Source organism: Dryobates pubescens, chromosome 7 (assembly GCF_014839835.1).
Source record: "Dryobates pubescens isolate bDryPub1 chromosome 7, bDryPub1.pri, whole genome shotgun sequence".
In the NCBI taxonomy this organism is placed as follows: domain Eukaryota; kingdom Metazoa; phylum Chordata; class Aves; order Piciformes; family Picidae; genus Dryobates; species Dryobates pubescens.
This window is the reverse complement of record NC_071618.1, coordinates 27,111,135-27,133,682: the sequence shown is the minus strand read 5'-3', so window position 1 is coordinate 27,133,682 and position 22,548 is coordinate 27,111,135. Positions and strand designations below refer to the sequence as shown.

The 22,548-nt window shown below is 42.6% G+C and overlaps 1 protein-coding gene across 2 annotated transcripts in view; it reads right to left on the bottom strand.

The window, feature by feature from the left end:
• Positions 1-22,292, bottom strand: part of TBC1D4 (TBC1 domain family member 4) — a 114,959-nt gene extending 92,667 nt beyond the window's left edge. For both annotated transcript variants that reach the window (XM_054163009.1, XM_054163010.1), the window contains exon 1: positions 21,669-22,292. In XM_054163009.1, the coding sequence (XP_054018984.1) occupies positions 21,669-22,154 (486 nt within the window). In that variant the 5' untranslated portion in view covers positions 22,155-22,292. The remainder of the gene's footprint in view (positions 1-21,668) is intronic.
• Positions 22,293-22,548: the final 256 nt, after the last annotated feature.

Sequence of the window (22,548 nt, the reverse complement as noted above, 5' to 3'; positions counted from 1 at the left end):
CTTGTTGAAAACATGAGTGGAAACACTTCTGAACAGGTGAATTTTAACAGCACCAAAACTATGCTGCTCACAGAAAGCTGAATGTTTGAGAAGGATTAACACTCATGTAGCAAAACCCACTGCCCAACAAATCTGTGTTGTCAGGTCACAAAGGTCCAATGTCCTGCTGAGTTCAAAGGAAAACGCCCTCTCTCCACTGCATTTAAGAATAATTTGTATGCTCTGCATTTTCAAAACACAAAAGGTATCTGTAGATTTTAAAATTGTCTTTTCAGTGAAGAAAGAAAAAGCAGGGAGGAAGAATTTCCTGCCTTTCTTTTCACATCCAGGGAGTAACCATGCCCTATCTAACAACAGCTGATAGGGTGTGAGCACATGCCTCCTTCCCATATCTGAGAAAACACATCTCATCTTGGCTTGGATTAGGGTGAACTGCCTCTGTACTTCTCTCAAAGACGCAGCATAAGAAACCTGGGCTCCAATGAAATGCCAAAAACGGCAAGTTACCCATCTTCAACTCCCTCTGCAGCTTCACCTCTCATTTAGCATTTGTATTTTAGAATGAGCTGAAATTCTGAACCTGTTTAATCTACATCTGTGGGATGGACATTATTCTGCAGAGAAATCAAGCTTTCTGTTGATTTTATTGATCAGCTAAACTTCAAATACTGATTTATCACTCTATAATACAGACTGGTAAGCTAGGTCCCTTAACTAATGAGCACTAGTACTAGTTTACTGTTTGAAGTAGAATTTTTGTCTAAAGTTCAAAGCAGTAACAACTAGTAAGGCTTTAATTTCTTCTAATCCCTTTCAAAATATTGCCTTTTCTATTAGAACATCAAGCACAAAATGGATACATTCACTACATTAAGCCCAAATGTGTTTTTAAACACACATAATTGCTCATTTGCACATACCCATAAGTGAGACTAAGTAAATTCATACTATATTCACTTCCATTTCCCTCCTCCCCTCCATTTTACAGTAAAAGTCTCACCACTTCTGAAATGAAAATGTTTTACATAGGAGACACCTCTCCATATGTCTAGCCCGGAAAATCTGTACCAAAACCACCAATGACACATTGAAAAACTTAAAATAATCACAGAATCAATAAAGTTGGAAAAGAACTCAAAGATCATCAAGTCCAACCTGTCACCCAACACCTCATGACTGCTAGACCATGGCACCAAGTGCCATGTCCAATCCCCTCTCGAACACCTCCAGGGATGGTGACTCCACCACCTCCCTGGGCAGCGCATTCCAATGGCGAATGACTCTCTCTCTGAAGAACTTTCTCCTCACCTCGAGCCTAAACTTCCCCTGGCACAGCTTGAGACTGTGTCCTCTCATTCTGGTGCTGGTTGCCTGGAAGAAGAGACCAACCCCCTCCTGGCTACAACCTCCCTTCAGGTAGTTGTAGACAGCGATAAGGTCTCCCTTGAGCCTCCTCTTCTCCAGGCTAAACAATCCCAGCTCCCTCAGCCTCTCCTCACAGGGCTTGTGCTCAAGGCCTCTCCCCAGTCTTGTTGCCCTTCTCTGGACACGTTCAAGTGTCTTGATGTCCCTCCTAAACTGAGGGGCCCAGAACTGGACACAGTACTCAAGGTGTGGCCTAACCAGTGCTGAGTACAGGGGGAGAATGACTTCCCTGCTCCTGCTGGCCACACTGTTCCTAATACAGGCCAGGATGCCATTGGCCTTCTTGGCCACCTGGGCACACTGCTGGCTCACATTCAGCCTACTGTCAACCAGTACCCCCCAGGTCCCTTTCTGCCTGGCAGCTCTCCAGCCACTGCAACCCCAGCCTGTAGCACTGCATGGGGTTGTTGTGACCAAAGTGCAGCACCCAGCACTTGGACTTGTTGAATGCCATCATCTTGGACTCTGCCCATCTGTCCAGCTGGTCAAGATCCCTCTGGAGAGCCCTTCTACCCTCTAAATAATAATGTCCATATTTCCAAGGATGAGCATCACCTTGGACTGTTTTTCCTCAGGCAAAAATTTTTAACCAGAATTACATGTGTCTCCTGGAACAAAAGGTGTCTCAGGTGAGCCAACAGATCATGCTCCAAGGCCTTGGGTTTAGATTATAAATTTGCCAAGCTTCCTGGATCAGCATCTTAAAAATAGTTTGGTCACTCCTAATAAAGAAATAAACTTTTCCTTGGGTTTTGGCTCTTGTTAAAAAAAAAAAAATAATTAAAAATCACCACAAGCAAGTTGTCCATGGCATTCAGACATGGAAACTCTTCCATTTGGTCTTTGTGTTTAATTTTCAGGTTTTGGCTCCACCAAAATCTGTCCCAATTATAAATCTCTGTAAAATGTTATCTACCAGGTGTTTGATAATGAAAACACATAAATGATCAAATTGCCTGGATGCTAACCAGACCCTGAAAGTACTTTCATCCAACCTTCAGCAATTTCTGCCTGCAACTACAGCTCACAGTAAATTTACAATATGCTCAAGTAGTCCACAAATTCAGGAATGAGCAGGAGAGTTAATTTGCATAACAAGCTAGAGAGGTGAACTAAGGACTGAGAGAAGAAAAAGCTGCAGAGGGAGCTGAAAGAGTAACAGGGACTGCAGTCAAACACATGACAGAAGGAAGAGGTAAAAACAAGTAAAAGAGATTGATGAAGACCTGTATCAGACCAGGGACTACCAACACAAAAAAACTGACCAAAAAAGAGAGATCAGAAAAAGTAGTTAGTTGCATCAAGCACAAATGAGCACAGCAGCAGCCTGCAAACTGGCAAGGAGTTGTGAAACAAGACAAGACTTAACTGCAGTACTCTTCAGATTAACTTGTCTAGTCAAATTTTGGGCTTACAGACAACTTCTGGAATATTCATATGTGTGCCAACCCCTTAAAGTCAGCTTGACTTGTCTAAGAACACTTGAAAGTCTGCATCTTTAGAAATAAGCTTGGAAAGAAGCAGCAATTCTAAGTATTTAAGCATATGGGGATCACCTGAATAACATAGTTCAGTGCAGCAACTGGCATTTTATTGCCAGCCAAGCTGTAACACTGGGCAATCGTGTCCTGAACTGAACCAGGAACTGCAGCTCAGAAGGAGGCAGCACACCTGCAAGGTCACACAGGAAGGTGGTTTGCAAGCTAGGAAATAACCTGAAGTACTTTATCAGGAATTATATACAAGATTCCTGCTGCATGTTCTTAGTAATGAATCTAGAAGGGAAGGCTTACAGGAGAGAAACTTATTTACTTAATACATAGAGGGCTGGGCATTTTAAGGGAATCACCCCGACAAACAGGAGATCAGCATTTGTTGCACCACCACTCAACTCGTATTGTTCAAAGCAGCCATCAGTGCCATATTAGCAGATTCCTTTATGTGAAACTGCAGAACCACACAGAAAAATTTAGTTATGCCTGGTCACATCAAATTCCTTTACAAGGTCTAAATGTCCCCATATATAGCTTTTTTGCAAAGCATGGATGCTTCTGATTGCTATTTTTGATGTGCACAGCAAAAGATGCAATTTTTGTATATATTTTGTATATAAATTTTTGTATATAAATATCTACATAAATATAGATATTCAGAATCTGAAATAGTAAAGTGAATGTCACTTATGCTTGAGAAAAATATAATAAAGGTAAAAACTGCTGGGCAATTTTACAGAGGAAGACCATCCTTCACAGAAAAGCTAGAGAAATACACAAACATTAGAGCTCTCCAAAGACTCAAAAGAGGCATCTTTGTTAATGTAATCTAACCTATTAAACATCTCCAGTGACTCACTCTATTCTTGAAAATATCTGATCTTCTTGTAGCCCTAGTAAGTCACATAAAGCCAATCCCCACCTCCCATCAGTACATTTACTCATCTCTAAAAGATCACATCTAGTCTGACTTACAACCTACCAAAAAAAAACAAAACAAAGGAGAGAAGAAAACCACACGCACACAGAGCGGCACAGAGGAAGAACACTTATGAACGGAATTTCCATTCTTGAGTTATTCAAATATTTTTATGTACCAGCACCCCTCAAAATATGCAGTCTTTGGACATACCTTCTCTTTTATTAGCCAATGCCACCTGTTAGTTTATGTTTCTTGGGCTGGAGCAAGAGGTATGCACTGCAGTATGCTGTTACATATGTCATTTCTACAGACTGAGACTGTTCCGAGTTGACAGAAAGAAGCAACTGGATGAAATGGGTGATGAAGAGCTATCATAGTACACTGAGCTCCCAGGTCAAAAGCCATGGAAAAGGTTCTAACTCTCTATTATACTTGATTCTGTGAGGCACCAGTAGTAATTTACTTGAATAAATTCCTACTGTGGTTTGATTTTTTTTTTCCCTTCATTTTACTATATTCAAAATATGCAAATTTTCATAAAGCAGAAAAACAAATGAATAACCATGATGTTAAACCCTTCCAATCAACTGTCACCCACAACCAAGGAAGGGGGAGGGGGGGAAACAACAGAGAAAAAAAAGAGAGCCAAAAGGGAAAATAACACCAAAAGGAAAGAAGATAAGCAGTTACATGGCTAATGGGAGGTAAGACGCCAAAGAAGGTATTTAGGTAAGTTCCTTACTCTATAAAGTTGCAGTGCCACATCTGTATGGTAATTATGATTGGTGTTAGAAATAACATGATTCAAGAAATGGGAGGAATATATTTGTCAGAGTCACTGGTTAATTACTCAGGGGCCTGATTATCACACAAGACACTAGAAGCTTCCCTTCCCTCCAAGCAGCTACTGATCATTCCTCCAGCAGACTGCAAGCACTCCCACAAAGCAGAACAGTTTCTCAGGGAGAATGGGGAACTGCTCCCTTTCTTCCCTATAGCTTTAACCTACACTGCCATATTGTCTCAGAACAGCACTCTGAAATTTTGTTATGCATCGTTTCAAGTCTCATGAACTTGTCAGCTTCTTTAAGACCAGTGAAAGAATCAAAGGCTTGTTAAAACAAACAAAAACAAACAAACAACCACACAAAAACCCCCTAAACAAACAAAAAACCACACACACACAAAAACCTGAAACAAAAAACCACACCAAAACACACAAAAGAAACACCCCCCAAAATCTCCCTGCTCTCTGCCACAGTGCACTGGGGCAGGGGAGCTGGGAGGCAAAGACATTATTAAAGAGATTAGAAGCCTTCTTTGCCTTAAAATCAAGTATCAAACTATATCTTATATACAAGAATATTTGACTGATAGATAGATAGATAGATAGAATGCCCATCATAGAGGAGATAAACATGCTTTAAATAAATAAATAAATGGTAAAAATGTCACTAATCTGTCAAAACAATCTTCCAGTAGATTATCCTCAATGACCACAGAGTGAATAGAATTGTGTGGAAAGCGTACTCTTGAGGCTTATATTAAAACACCTTCAAAACTCATTAGATAGACAGAAGATCAGTACAGCGACCTACAATAGCAGCCCTGTACTACATTAGCATTCAGAGAAGTAATGGCCAGGACATTTTCAAGGGCAGTATTAAAACTTTATAATTTGATATACGAGCCATAACTATTAACAATAAAGGGACCTTATTACTAGTGGATTCATAGAGAAGAATGAAACAGAAATTGGTAATTATGTCAATATCATGAATATGTTTGCATATTTGAAAACTTCACGCACTAGAAAATGCTGCTGAACCAATTAAGTGTTCCAGAGATTAAAGCAGGCTTATCTGGAGTGTACTTTTTCACAGTAGTCCTAACCAGGCTCAGGTTTACTTTGCTCTTAAGCAGGCAATCTACCAGCTGTAGGAGCAGCCATGCAGTAACAAGCATCCTCCAGGAGCAATTTGTCTCAGTACCAGCTATACATGACTCAGCTGTTCACATCATGCTCCAAGAGCTGCTTTGCTAATATTACAATCTTTTAACATACAGCACAGCATTCTTTCCCTTGACAGTAGGGGCGGGGGGGGGGGGGGGGGGGCTGCTTCATTTGGGTTTGGTTGTGGTTTTTTGTTGTTGTGGATTTTGTTTAGTGGGGGAGGTTTGTTTGAAAAAGAAGATATGAGTAACATGACACCAAGAAAGCTTTCACTTCTCATTGGCCACAGGCAGTCTTGACTTGAAAATAAAAATGTGTTGGTATGGTTTTAAAAAGGGCATGAAACTGAAAAACTTTAACTGCAAGAGAACTTGGAGCAAGTTAAAAGATTAGGGGCAGTTCTATTAAAATGAAAATTATCATCATCATGCATGACTATTCTTGCATAAAATTCTCTGTTCAAGTTTTTAATTCAATAAACACATTTTACCAGAATATGTTATTAAAAAAAAACACACACACAAGAAAAGAAAAAAAAAAAGAGAGAGGAACTAGCCTTGGTGATTTCTAAAAATGCAGTACTTTATTCCTGTTCATGTTGCTAGTTCCAAGTCAAAATTTTTATAATGTTAATAACTGTACCTGAAAAGCTTAGCTTAGCTCCTCACAACATGCAATAAAAACAATTATTAGCTTTTTATTTTTTTTTCCACATTTTAATTCGGGGCCAGTGAACTTGTGGGATGCATTGAAGGTAAAACAAGAGGGATTACTAGCTCTTTCTTCTTCCTAGGGTCAGAATCATGACTTTCCATGGCTAACTGTACAGTATGCAGTACAGACAACTCCTGGGAAGAAAAAAAAAGAATTAGAATAGAATTAACCAGGTTGGAAGAGACCTTGGAGATCATCGAGTCCAACTCATCATCCAACACCATCTAATCAACTAAACCATGGCAACAAATACCCCATCAAGTCTCCTCCTAAACACCTCCAGTGACGGCAACTTCACCACCTCCCCAGGCAGCACATTCCAATGGGCAATCACTCTCTTTATGAAGAATTTCTTCCTAACATTCAGTCTAAATCTCCCCTGGCACAGCTTGAGACTGTGTCCTCTTGTTCTGGTGCTCGTTGCCTGGGAGAAGAGACCAACCACCACCTGTCTACAACCTCCCTTCAGGTAGTTGTAGACAGCAATAAGGTCTCCCCTGAGCCTCCTGTTAGGGGAAACCTTATTATAATACTGAAGCAAGAGATAATACCCTTGTGCACACACACGGTAAAGAGATGGGAAAAGCCTGCAGATTTGAAAAGTAATGCATCTGTTGACAGTAAGGGACCTTGCAATGATTTGTGTTCTTTACGGCATTGTGGGCAGCTCTGATTTCTGTACCAGACTCCCCATTACTTTCATGTCACTATTTCTAACCGTGATTTCCCTGTGGTCATTTACAAGTATCAGAGAAGTCACCCCCTTTAAGAAATGTGCTCCCCCCAGATGAATGATCCCAGTGCACACACAGCAAACCATCAAATCTACATGCCAGTAAAAATATGTTATGTTTTCTTAGGTCTCCATAGGGCTCCAAATGACAGTGGCACGCTGTACCAAATCTGAATTAGAAACCTCTCACATCCTTATCCACCTGCTTGTTCAGTTGAGCTGGAGGATATTTTCACATTTTAATATGAACAGTACTAGCAGACAAGAAACTTCAAGACTATTATTGTTATGACATAACAATAACCAGCTATATTTGAATGACACTTAAAGCAATATAAAAATCAAGATGTGCTAGAGACCACTAAAACAGTATGACCACCTAGCAGCTGGTGATCCTATAGGAAACCAGTGTGCAATTTGAAAGAATGGCTTGTGTGACTTGACTCTGGACAGTCTTAAATTGTTGACTGAACAGCTTCCTAAAACCAACTGAAAGCAATTAAACCTGGGATGAAAGTATGAAACAGACCCTGCATAGGGTTCTTGTGGGTATGCAAACAGAGCCCTTCCAGGAGCAGTGAGCCATTACGATTTATGGACGCTGCTCCCAGCAGTATGACTGGGAAGCCCACGTGGCAGCAGTATGCTTAAATGAATTAATTGACCTCTGTAACAGAGCATGATGAAGCCTACTCTTTATGCCCAACAAACTGATCCAGTAAGTGGATGAAAGAAAAAGTTTTCTATATATTACAGAAGTAACAGACTTTAGTAGTTCATGTGACATAAAAAAAGTATGATGAAAAAATAAAGCTTGGATTTTCTATAAACAAAGTCAAATGAACCTAAACTTAAACCTTGCACCCTAGCTGTTATTACATGAAACCAGTAATCATAGAATCAATAATGTTGGAAAAGACCTCAAAGATCATCAACTCCAACCTGTCACCCAACACCTCATGACTACTAAACCATGGCACCAAGTGCCACGTCCAATCCCCTCTTGAACACCTCCAGGGATGGTGACTCCACCACCTCCCTGGGCAGCACATTCCAACAGCTAACAACTCTCTCTGTGAAGAACTTTTCTCTTCACTTCGAGTCTAAACTTCCCCTGGTGCAGCCTGAGACTGTGTCCTCTTATTCTGATGCTGATTGCCTGGGAGAAGAGACCAACCCCTTCCTGGCTACAACCACCCTTCAGGTACTTGTAGACAGCAATAAGATCTCCCCTGAGCCTCCTCTTCTCCATGCTAATAAATCGCAGCTCCCTCAGCCTCTCCTCATAGGGCTTCTGCTCAAGGCCTCTCCTCAGCCTCATTGCCCTTCTCTGGACACGTTCAAGAGTCTCAACGTCCTTCTTAAACTGAGGGGCCCAGAACTGGACACAGTACTCAAGGTGTGGCCTAACCAGCACTGAGTACATGGGCAGAACAACTTCCCTGCTCCTGCTGGCCACACTATTTCTTATGCAGGCCAGAATGCCATTGGCTTTGTCACCTGGGCACACTGCTGGCACACTCAAAAATATGATACAGATGTAACTATGTTTCAAAGAAGTATGCAAAAGGCTAAAATATATAGCAGAGTCGAGGATAAAAACATCTGCATATCTTATTAGGTATTAACTATTAGGGATGGCAACATCCATGTTATTAGTATTAACTATCAAGTATAGCAATAATCTGCAGGACTTCAGAATATTCTGAGCTTCCCACAGAGCTACAGCAAGAATTTCAAAACCAACAAAATGAGCATCAAAGCCAGCAGAACTCCACAGAAGTTCTTCAGGTGTCTTACTATGTGCATAAAATCTAACATTACAATTGGGAAGAATAACAGCAGGACTAAGCAGCTAAAAAAACTCCAGTGTCATTGGCTGAGTCAGTAAACCGTGAATTGCACTACTGTATTTCATTCTGATATTCTTCTTCAACTTCAAGCTTAGCATAAGAAAGCTTATTACGATATTCTGGTTTATAATGTGATTCTTGAAGATTTATTACTTGATAGGTAATAGCCAGCAGCATCTACACATATATTCCTGGCTTGGCCGAGGTTGACTCTTCCAGAAAGAACAGTATTCAGCTGAAACATCCATTCTGCTGTGCTGCAGAAATCCAGGTATTAACAGTCTTCTCAAAATCTTACTTTTTTTATGGTGGTCATGTGAGAACTCAGAGCAGAAGCCCATCAAATAGGTTGTCGAGTCTGAAAAATTTAGACTCTGATAGCAAGTCAAATGGCACTATGGTTAAGCTTCTGTTCATCTCACTGTTGATTCTATTGCTGAAAAGGAGCGCTGAAGTTTATCCTGCATTTTTAACCTGCCTGGAGAAGAGGAGGCTCAGGGGAGACCTTATTGCTGTCTACAACTACCTGAAGGGAGGTTGTAGACAGGCAGAGGTTGGTCTCTTCTCCCAGGCCACCAGCACCAGAACAAAAGGACACAGTCTCAAGGTGCACCAGGGGAGGTTCAGACTGGATGTTAGGAAGAAATTCTTCACAGAGTGATTGCCTATTGGAATTTGCTGCCCAGGGAGGTGGTGGAGTCACCATCATTGGAGGTGCTTAGGAGGAGACTTGATAGGGTGCTTGGTTGCACAGTTTAGTTGATTAGGTGGGTAGGATGATAGGTTGGACTCTATGATCTTGAAGGTCTCTTCCAACCTGGTTTACTCTATTCTGTTTTTTTCACTAACACAGAAAGTTCCCTTTCAAATTCCCATACAACAGCAACTAACAAGCATACGATATTAAGGAAAATGGATGAGTGCAGAACAGTGGGTGAACACAGAGAAACTAAATACTTGGTTACCTGAACACCAAGCTCATTAATCTAGTAGTCTTGGCTGCTCTCCACATTTTTCATTCCCAACTGTGATACTGCACATTTTAAGGAAAATCTGCATAGGGAGCAAAGAAAAAACAAAACCAAAACAAACAAACCAACCCCAAAACAATAACACTCATACTGGTTGACTGCTATGCTCTCTATCATTTTCTTACATTGCTGTCTTCTGCAGCCATTTTGCAGACAGAAGGTCACTATGAAGGAAACACATTCACTTTGTAAACTTCATGCCACCCCACTGACCTGCAGATATTATTTTTAGTTCTCCCTAGTACTAAGCATACAGGGAATCTAAGGCACAGTGCCAAGATGTATACCACTCCTCCTGAGCTGGCTTTAGTTATGTTGCCTCACTCCCACTCTGCTGCCATGTTTAGGTCAGCAAATATCCTCAAGGCTAAATCTGAATACGTGCACACATATGCCAGGGATAATCTGTGTGTGTTTGTTCATGAATAATTCAGATAGAAGTATGATGTGCTGTTGCTACTGAAAGGCCCACTTGATTTTCTCTTCTGGCAGTGTTTGGCTAAAAAAGTGCTGTTGAAGAGTAGCCAACATCTTGCCTCTATTTATAATATAGTTGCTTCACAAAAAAAAAAAAAAAAGAAAAGATAAGTGGATCCTTTTCACAAACCGTTTCCTACTGCTCAAGTTTGCAGCCCTGCTGCATAGAGCACTAAGGGACTCTGAATATGACCACAAAGTCAGGCCTTAAGTATTTTCTGCAGAAGGGATAATTGTTTAAAAATCTTTCTCCATACAAAACAGAGTCTCGTACACAGGCCTAACCCAAATGCTGGAGGAAGAGCAGTTATTTTCCACAGAAAGCCCTCCTATCAGATGCTATGGACTTTGCACATTAGAACATTGCAGCATCTTAAATTACGGGGGATTTTGTTTGTTGGGGTGGGGGGTTTTTGTTTGTTTGGAGAGGTGGTGGTTGGTTAAAAGTACAGTTACCATAGCTTATTGAGCAATTTGTATCATAAACTGCTTAGATTGCCACAAAAATATCATGACAGCAAGGGCAGTTTGGTATTTATTTCCATTGCCAAGTAAGGGAGCAGGTCATACGCACAGTCCCTTTTCTTTCTAACCTGCACCCTACCAGGAATTCATTTTTTCACCTTACCATAGTTTTGTGCACTATGACAGAGCTGGGGCAGGCAGGAGGCGCAGAGTTTTGCATGTGTAATTGCAGTGTGCTGCAGACACCAACCTCAATGTTATATACCAGCTTTCAGCACAGGGTTTAGCTGGAGTTTATGGGCCTTTTTTTTTCCCTGCCCTTCCAGCCAAGAGGTCCTAAAGAAAGCAACAGGTTACTCCCTGGCAAATGCGTCTCTGTTAAATATGTGCTACCCTACTTCTGGTTTTATTTAGAAACCCTACTGTAACTTGATACCAAGTTGTCAGGAATAATCAAGCCAAAGCATGAAACAAACTGCGAGAAGGCAAATAAAAATACATTTTGACAAGTTAGCATTGTACCTTCTGTGTTTTCATGGCTCTATTTACTGAATATTTACTCTAGCTCAGAAATATTCTAGAACCCACAAATCATTGACTATTCCCAAAGTTCCTGGGACATTGCTTCCCCCCACGCCCCGCAATGAGCATAACAGGAAACCCATAGGAGTGCCACAGGGTACTTGAAATATATTTAACAGCAGCATCTTAAAAATAAATATTTATTAATCTTGCCAGGAAAAACAAAATTGTGAACAGTCTGGAAAGCAGTCACTGCTGTGCCCCAGAGGCTAAGGATCTCTACACAGTACTGTGCAGATCTAGATGTTCTTGCCAAGAAAAATAACGCAATAAAACATAACCCCAGCCATTTTAACAGAGCAAGCTGCTTGTTAAGATTTATCAATGTGCAAAAATGAACTTCCCAACTGAAATATACTTTCAAGTCAGCTGTAATGGGAATGGGAAAACAAGAGACAGAGATGGTGGAGTTGGAAAAAAGCCACACTTCTTTCACATTTGGTTTTATCTTATAGTTTCAACAAGTCTTTCACACAGGCTTTGAAGAAGGATCTCTCTCATGGTTGCATTTTAAATTACTGTAATACTTCAGAAAAGTGCCATGGGTCCAATACCGCAGAATCCTACTCATCTTCAGTGGCTCTAGAGATATTGAACAAGAAAAAAACCCACAATACAAAACCCAAACAACACTTTACCATATTGCCCTTCCAGATTTCCCTAAAAGCTCATTTGTGTAATCCTATTTAAATATGAAGAGAGAAAATGGTTTTTAAAAAAAAAAAAAAAAAAGAAAATCATAGATTTCATGTGAAAGCAACCAGATTTGGGGGAGGAGCTAAAGGCAACTATTACAAGTAACTTAAAGCCAGGAGATGTGTGTCTTAGTTTGGGACATCTTTCAGGGGCTCTGAACAATAAAAAACACAAATTATGACATTCCATACATGTGCCCAGCATCAGCCATCTACCCTGCCTGAACAGCCTCCATGGGATGACAGATTTTGAAGTACATATGGCAGGTTTTTGTTAAGTTAAGCAAGTAAAACATGTAAAAGGACAGTAAAGCCATGTTTAAGCACTGCAGCTAAAGGCCTTGCACAAAATTACACCTTGAGAAGGTGAAACAATACCTAGAGGCTACACTGCTGCCATGGCTTTCCTTTTATGCCCAGAGAGTTTGCTCAAGGAGCAGTGGAAATTCCAGCAGCACCACCCTCTCCAGAAGAGAATTGAGTAATTAACTTCTCATTGGAACACCTAATTCCTTTTAGCAGAGAGGGTGAGGACTAAGCAGCTGATTTCACTTAATAGAGGGATGGTGTTAAGCAGGCTTCACTTCAAACAGCAGGACACGATGCTGCTCGTTTCAAACAGTATGGCTGCTGCGCAGAGGCAAGGGAATGCAGCTTCAGGCAATGGTTGATTTTGTGCTGGCAAAGCATAACTGTATTCAGAACAGACTAACTGGGTTTTTCAAGATATAGTTAACTTTTTTAGAAATGTAAAAGCTAAGACTAAAACATGGGCTACAACGAGCCCTTTGAGGTACCTGCATGTGCTTTTGTTTGCTTGTTTGTTTTTTTTAAGACCTTTACCTTACAGTCCCATACTATTAGAACTAATCCCTTACAGCACAAACAGGCTTATCTCTGACCAATGCCATGAGGAAGATTGAATTATCAGAGTACTTTCAAATCTAAAGGACTGACCAGAACATTTATATACCCACCTCACTGATCTATCACTTGTTAACTTAATACATACACCTGAAGAGGAAAAAAAAAAAAAAAAAAAATCCATGTTCATGGATGAAAACACATGTATCCAAAAAGGATGCATGTTCTCATACCCAAAACAGATCTCAAAAATGGGAGGTCAGGTAGTCATGCATCCCTGGGGTAACTGCTTCCACACTTTGTGCTTCCACCCCACCCTCCGTCATTCAGTATTGTCTTTTCACACTTTGAGGACCTCTTCTGAGCAGATGAAGTTGTTTGTGACATGTCATACACATACACCCTGCATTAGTAATGCTTCACTTTATTTTGGAACCCAAGTTACTGCATATGGTTCTGATGTACCTATTTGTGTCAGAACATAAGGTCATAGATATTATATTACAGACTATACTGAACTTAGAACAGCACAGATCCTATTTAAGAATTAGGTCATTTCACTTTGTTGCCTTAAGCATGCTTTCAAGCTGCCCTCAAGCACCACATTTAATGACCTACACGAGACTTTCACTAAGTCATGCATTAAGGTGCCTCATAACTGCAGAATGCAAAGGTAGACGATGTCACGGTTCTCATACTGGGCAAATCATAAAAGCCACATGGAAATAAACTTTGTTTTTCTTCTCTGTGAAGCTGAAGTACTACCTGAAACCACAAAGAAAACAAAACCAGGTGGCAGAGGACAGCTGGTGCCATGAGGGGGGCCATGACAATGCCGTTGAAAACTCTGCATGACCTACAGCCTAGAGAGCAATCTCTGTGATCAGTCCCTAGAATTCATCACAATGTTCACCACCTTACCTCAGAGTAACTCAAGCTGCTCATGGAGTTCCAGGCAAATAGGGAAGGTAAACACAAAAAAATTGAGAAAGGATGTGCTGTGCACATCAAATGCTATACCAAACTTCAGCAAAGAGTAGAAATTGGTAGGAGTCACTCACGCTACTGTTCTGCAACAACTGTTTAGAAATCAAAATCTTAATTAGCATTCACTTTTATAAACAGTACAGAAATACAGAATTAACCAGGTTGGTAAAGACCTTCAAGATCATCAAGTCCAATCTATCACCCAACACCATCTAATCAAATAAACCATAGCACTAAGTGCCTCATCCAGTCCCTTCTTAAGTGCTTCAAGGGATGGTGACTCCACCACCTCCCTGGGCAGCACATTCCAATGGCCGATCACTCTTTCTGTGAAGAACTTCTTCCCAACATCCAGCCTAAACCTCCCCTGGCGCAGCTTCAGACTGTGTCCTCTCCTTCTGTCACAGGTTGTCTGGGAGAAGAGACCAACCCCCTCCTGGCTACAACCTCCCTTCAGGTAGTTATAGAGAGGAATAAGGTCTCCCCTGAGCCTCCTCTTCTCCAGCTAAGCAATCCCAGCTCCCTCAGCCTCTCCTCATAAGGCTTGTGCTCCAAATCCCTCACCAGCTTTGTTCCTCTTCTCTGGACTCAACATCTTTCCTAAACTGAGGGGTCCAGAACTGGACACAGGAATCAAGGTGTGGCCTGACCAGTGCTGAGTGCAGGGGGAGAATGACCTCCCTGCTCCTTCTGGCCACACTATTCCTGATACAAGTCAGGATGCCATTGGCCTTCTTTGCCACCTGGGCACACTGCTAGCTCATGTTCAGCCTACTATCAACCAGTACCCCCAGGTCTCTTTCTTCAGCCACTCTGACCCCAGCCTGTAGCACTGCATGGGGCTGTTGTGGCCAATGTGTAGAACCTGGCACTTAGATGTGTTAAATCTCATGCCAATGGACTCTGCCCATCTGTCCAGCCTGTCAAGGTCCCTCTGCAGAGCTCTCCTACCCTCTAACAGATCAACACCTGCCCCAGCTTGGTGTCATCTGCAAATTTACTGATGATGGTCTCAATAGCCTTCAAGCCTTTTGATCCGAAATTTTCACCACCTCTAGAAAAATCAGACTCTCCCTGTTGTCAAGGCACACAAGCTAGTCAAACCTTTTGGAAATCAGGTTTCTATGTAATTAGTTTTTAAAAGAACTGCTTCTACATTTGAAAAACAGGCCAAAAAAACACCCAGCGGGTAATCAGAACAGGAACTTTCATTTGGTATGATCAGATGTATACAAGCTCCTGTCTTTAAATAAAGCAGCCAGCCTTCTTATCCGGCTACTGTATGATCTACAGCCATTCTCAGTGAGCTTGTAAAATTTCACACAATTCTAAATTTTAATTTTGCATTTCTGAAAATGATTTTCAGAACTGCAGAAAGAAAAATTAATTAATTCTTTCTACAAATACAGAAGACATGGAAGGCTTTTAAATACTCTTTTCTCTCCTAAATATTAATCAAGGATAAAAAAGCTACATACCACCAATTTAGAAACAGTTAGCAACTTCACTGGGTTTATTATTTCTTTTGGTTGGGATATAGGAGAATATTATGAATAAGTACAAACTGAGAAGCACTTTCATTTTCAGGAATAAAAAAAAGGTGGGGGGGGAAGAAGTGCCATCTATCATTAAGTAAAACAAAAATGAAACCTTTAGCTTTCAACTTTCTATTCCATTTCCCAAATCTTAACTCAGATACTGTTTAAACAAACCAATAAAAAAAGCACACACATTAAAAAAAAACAACCACAAAACAAAAAAACTCGAACAAAAAAAGGGAGGGCAAGACCTTTCATCTAAGGCTGCACAGTCCATGTAGGTGGAGATAATGAGGCTGCTCACTGAGCAACTGTGCATTCAAAGTCTTTAGCATCCATGCTTTGTTTTGAGTCTTCACTCACACCTCGAATGAAATTCTGACCCACACAGACTTCAAAAAAAGTTGTATTCTGGTCTCTCCAAGAGTTGCTTTCTTACTAAATTGGGATAATCTATCTTTCTAATGGAAACAACACTACTTCTTTTGTCTGCAGTGCACTCAAGTCTATCTAGCAACCAAACATGCATGTCCCCAATTCCTGTAAAATCCTCCAAAACCCAGAGCCCATACTTTTTATCATGCCTGTTATTCCTATTCAAACCACAGCTTATCAGATGACTCAACCTGTGCAATATTTTTAATATGAAATGCAGTAATGCTGCATATGCATGCTAATGTGCCAAGACTTTGCCAATGTTCAGCCCATGCTGTAATCTCACATAAAAATCAAAGCATGGAAGAAATACAAATGTAAATGTTATGAACTTCCTTTTTTGCATGTTTCTAACTTACTGTCCTGGTTTAGAGCAGGACACATCATTTATTGCTCCAAAAGGGGCAAAAGAATGATGCTCACACAAACGGATTGGATAGTGATGGAAAATTTAAATGGAAAAGCAATTGATGACGGTTTAGTAGTCATGAGGTCTTGGGTGACAGGTTGGACTTGATGATCTTTGAGGTCTTTTCCAACCTTATTGATTCTATGATCTATGAAACTACAGAACATAGTGATAAACGTATCCCAAAGAATACAGAGTCCCTTGCACCACACCCAAAAGTCCCAGGCTTCCCTTCTCCCCACCTAAGGGTGCACTCAAAACCCCCAGGGCTCCTTCTTCCCCTATACTGCTAAGGCTAGTCCTAGGCTGGCCAGGTCTGAGACTGTCCCCCTCCTTATCCTGGCATTAGGCCTAAACAGGCCTAAGAGGCCTGAGATACTCCCCCACCGTTTACCCGATAGGGAGGCATCTCCCATGGGAGAAGAGAGAGAAGAAAGAGAATGACTTTGCAGAGGGATTTATAGGGTGCAGGATTTATGGGTAGAAACAGGCCATTTCCTGTGCCTATCTACCGGGTGGACCCTGTACACTGAAGGTGTAACTTATGTAGCAGCCCAGGAAGCACCCAGCCTAAACTGCCACACTTAACATTCTTCAATAAGGAGCCTTACAGAACATCATATTGTTCTAGCGTAAGTCTCCTTTGAACAGCCAAAATTAACGACTACATACTGATACCTTTTTCCTCAGAATAAACCACATCACAGCTTTGCTTTACATATATACATTCTCTAATAGACAACTAACACACTCTTGAAATAGACAAGTATTTTTGACTTCTAGCCCTTGCAGGGATGACATAGCAGATCATCTAGGGATCCAGGCCACAAGCAGGCTGCTTCCATCTCTTGTCTCTGGCCCACTAGCTTTCGAGTTCTTATTACAGCTTAATTCTGTCAGGAAAATGCTCCATTATTTCTGGTTTGCCCTAATACATGGCTGCAGCAGAACACCCAAGCTACAAATTACACACAGAAGAGCTGAACTCCACTCAGGTCTGTGCACCAGAGCATTTTTCCTTTCTAATCAGCCCAGATTAGTTTTGAAAGCTTGGAACAATGTATTTGGATCATTGCTTATAAGGTTTCTAAATGAAATACAAAACACATCAAGTAAGTGCTTGCTTAACTGGATGAGACAACTATCTTCACTAAGAATCAATTATAGTATAATTAGATGTAGAATGCCAATTCAGGTTAAAAAAAAAAATTAATCCTCCAAATTAGGCTTATTCATGTTTCAAGGAGAAAATGTGCAATTTAGACGAACATAATACCTTTTTGAAAGGTCAAGAAAGTGATCAGACCATCAGCCTTTCTCCCCAAGGGCAGGGTACTCAAGGCAGCTGTCAAACAGCACTGATTGATTTCACAGAATTAAAATCTGGTTTATAGAATAAAACTGGAGATTCATGGGAAAAAAGTGTGAAGTTGAGCTTGAAAACATTAATCAAAAGGGCTTCTCTTGGCATCTGGGAGAGGAATATGCCTGCCATACTTACAAACTCTAACTTTTGGATCTAAAATAAATAAATAGATGTTTTCCTGGGATTGTGAAGAAAATCTGTCAAACATAACAAGACAAAGCTGTCATCTGTTTTCTACAGACAGACTCCGTGCATCCTAGATAATTCTCAAATGATAGCAAACCAAAACTAACAAATCTCTGGCTGTGATTCAGAAGCTACTAGCCAGTACTAAACTACCCTCATCCACTTCAGCTGGCTTCTGCTTTGAAAATTTATGAGGAGTGGCAAACATTGTAGTAACTTTGAGGAGAGAAAAGAACAGTCAAAAACTTCTGTTCCCAGCCTCACCAGATGGCTCCAGAAGTTTTCTTTCCCCCTGCAATTAAAGGGCAAAAGAAAGAGAGCCCCCTAATAAAAGCATCTTCATATCCATCTGCATTCTGACAGCTGTGCCAAAATGTTACTCCAGGACAGAAGCTGACCCACTGATTCCTACTTTCAGCTCTGCCCACAGTTTGCAGGCTTTCAGATAAAAAGTGGAAGTGTTTTGTAGTGCCTCACTCATGTTTCTACAGTCATGGCAAGTAACATTAAAAGCCCCTACCTTCCCATCTGATGTTATCAGAGCACATACTGCATTGTCTTTTTATTGGGCATCTGCTACAGAAATCTGCAAATTCTGTGAATAACAGCCCCCTCCAAGGACATAGGGAATACACATGCTTCCTAGACACTGTGCTGCACCACTGGTGGACAAAGTAATGGACTCCAAGCCAAAAAATTATTTCTCACCTGCATTATTCTTTTAATTACCACTCTAGTGTTAATGTCTTTGAAGTCAACTGTTATCCTCCAGGTTTCATAATTTACGTCCACCATAAAAAATTATGGCTAGTTGTCTTCTAACCGAAAGAAGGCACATCTCCTGCACCCTTTCTTCTTCCCAGAGCTGCTGAGCATGCTGCTGAATTTAACACTGCCAAGATGGGTAACGCCATGGCTTTGCAGGCATCATCAGTTAGTCTGAAGTCAGTATGACTTTTGGAAAGACTATCTGACCCTTAAGCTTCTCTGCCACTCATTGCTACCTCGTGCCTTCAATACGCCTGTCTTGGTGTAAATAGTACTAGGGTTGCATAGTAAAGCAAACATGGGAAGCAGTTTGGATCTAATCCAGTAAAGGCTGGGGAAAACCAAGTTTAACACCAGTCAGTTCCCTGATCCTGCTCATTAAGTGGCTGCACAAACAGTTATATTGCCACAAGGACAAAGCTGAGAGGAAGGAACAAAAGGTCGAAGCTTGAAAACAGAATCACTTCTCTTAGTAGTGATGCCAACTTACACTGCCTGGAAGTGCCTATGGCCTAAGTGGAAAATGAGGTCGTCTTAAAATATCAGATGTAAAAAATTCTTTCTAAGCTAATAGGCACCACAAAGATATACAACCAATATGAAACAGAAGCACGTACTTAAAGATCTTGAAAGTGTGCATGAACAACATGCATTTTATGACAATTAAGAACATTAAAGGAAGATTTTCAGAGCTAGTAACCAACAGTCTCTTTCATCTGCTCAGGCCTGGGCTTAAGCACAGATCAACAGCTAGAGACTTGCACAGGCTTAGGCAACCAAGCCTCCACAACTGGTAACAAATCCCGGAGAGGGGGAGAACCACCTTTTTTCCCTTTTGGTTATTTTAAAAAACCTGCCTGTTAGTCAGATACTTGTGAATCACATCACTGGCTTTGCATCTACTACCCTTTGTCTGGAAATCACATGCTGAATAACCCTCATGCAAGAGACTGATCCTTTATTAACAAGGTTAAAAATAAATCAATCTTGACAGATAAAATTTAAACTGTATTGTAAGAACAAGATAGTTTATAAAACAGAACTTGTTCACACTAATAGCTTCCTTCTGTATGAAATCTTTGCTTAAAGTATCAATTTGATTGAATTCTATGCACATATTTTCCCTCACAAGGGAAGAAGGGAAGATATGTAGATACAAAGTTTAGTCAGAAACAGCCTCCCAAGCATAAATGTATGTAGCATTTTGCTTGTTCACGGGAGTAGCAGGGATCCACTGTCTTACAGAATGAAGTTGCCCTACAGTCTCATGGTACCACAGCAAACCTACCCTGGAAATAAATTTGAAGCAACATCTTCTACCAACAGTAAGGATTTTGACGCCTTCAATTTGTATGGTCTGACTCCTAAATGCACATTGTCTGCTCCCTTGCCAGGCACTATCCCCTCTATTTCACACTCTTTCTGCATGCTCTGTCAGGCACAAAGCACAATGGTGGCAGCAGATGCCAACAAGTGAAGCATAGTTACCTCCACTTGGGACACTGCCTGTCTTATCTTTGATGATGGATCAAGACACAGCTATGCATGCCATCTAAATCCATCCCATGTGATAATCTCTGGCAGTACATGAGCTCAGACGAGAATTAATATACTCAAAACTTTTTCAGTCATTTTCTTAATACTTCCTACCCTCTTCACTTAAACACACAAAGGAAAAAAAGCCACCAAAACCAGCAAACACCGAAACAAGTCAGCTAAGTGGTTTTGGTAAAATCCAGCATCTCTAATTGCACACATTTTTCTTCCATATGCATCAGGGAAAACTGAAAGGAATGTCTTAACTTACTCAATGAAAATATTATTATTGAAAGGCCTTTTTGTTGCTGTCATCATGCTAAACCAACAATCAAACCTACTCGTCTAGCTGCCATTGCTCACATGTTCTAAACAAGGAGGAGAAAGGAGTCTGCTGCACATTCAACACATGAGCCAATGCCTCTTAAGAGTCAGGAAAAGAGAGTCTTATGGTTAGGTCTTTTTTTCCAGTTGGCACTTGATCAACAATGTCTCCACCCAAACCTAGGGCTGTTTGTAGCACTACTGAGTGTGCCTGATCAAGGCCAGGTGTCCGGAGCATGACCCGTGAGCAAAATTGGGCCCACTGGTTTTGAAGGATGGTTTCTGTACCCCTGGGGGTCTGCATGAAAGCACAACCCTCTATATCGTTTCTTCCCACTACTTACACTGCCACAAAGGCAACCTAAGACAAATTCCACACTTTGCTCACAGAGCAAATTGTGTACTTGCCACGGAGCTGTTGCAGGATGAAAGGCCTCCCCACGGACGGAAGGGGGACGGGAAGAAAGAGTCGCCATCTCCCAGCACACTTGCGCTTCCCAGAAGTCGGTACCTCCACACCTGGCAGGTGGGTGCACCGTGCACTAGGGGCAGGGGATGGCAGCTCACCCCGTGCCCATCCAGGATTGTGCGCTCCCTCTATCTTTCTACAGACTCCGAGTAGCTCGGCACAGTGCAGTGCCAATGCCGCCCCCCACCCCAGGACGGCTGCCCCGGACATAGCGGAGCGTGCACAGCTGGCTCCAGGCAGGCTCCCCCTCGACTCTGCGAGTGGGTATGTGGGAAATGACGGTCTCGCAACTCCCCGCAAGTGCTGCCGTGCCCCGTTCGAGCAGGCCGACCCCCTCTGAGGCTGCGGAGGGCAGCGCCTGGGGTCCCATAATGCGAGAGTGGGAAGAGAAGCCGGGGAATCCCGGACAGTGCCCCCTCCCTCTGCCCCTGTCGCCACTCGCCTGGTTGGGGTCGGTGGCCCGAAAGACGTGGCAAGCCATGGGGGAGTCGGGGTTGTCGGGCTGCGCCTTGATCAGGTAGGCGAAATAGGTGAGGTCGTGGCTGTTGTGGATGAAGCGGGAGATGTGCTGTGGCTTGTGCTCGAAGATGAAGACGGCGGGCGCGGGGCTGCCGGGCCGGCCGGGGCTGCCGGGTCCAGCGGGCACGCAGCGCAGGGTGGGTGAACCCAGCAGCAGCAGCACCTCTCGGGCCGGCACCCCGCTGCCCAGGTTGCTGCCAGGTTCCTGCCGCTGCCCGCGGCGGCGGATCTCAGCCATCAGCCAGGGGAGCATGGGCAGCGTGGTCCGCCGGTCCAAGCATGACGAGCCCACGTACCACAGCCTGAAGCGCTTCTCCCCCGGCGGCGGTGCCGGCACCGGCTGTGGTTCGGGCTCGGGCTCCGGCTCTAGGGGGTGAGAGAATGGCTCGTCTTCCCCTTGCTTCTCCATGGCAGGTCCCCAGTCGGAGGGCGCGGCAGTCCGCGTCCGCTTCTCCCCTGGAGCCAGGTGCAGCTGACGGGGCCTGCGCTCGGCCGAGGCGCCGCTAGCCGTGCATCCCGCCGGGGACGTCCCCGAAGCAGCACCGCCTCCTTTACTGCCCGTACAGGGTCAGCTCGTGGGGAGAAGAACGGCCGAGTCACCCTTCTTCTCCTCCTCAACGCCCCTGGGAGGAGCGGATAGGTTACGCCCCAAGCCGGCTCAGCAACCGGCCACCTCAAGGCGAGAGGCGGGACGGCACCTTGCCGGGCTCCAAACAAACATACAACGTGGCCTCAGCTACGTGTTCCCCTTTGCCAGGTGCCGTCGGTCCCGCCGCTAACGGGGGAGTGCTGCTCTGCCCTTG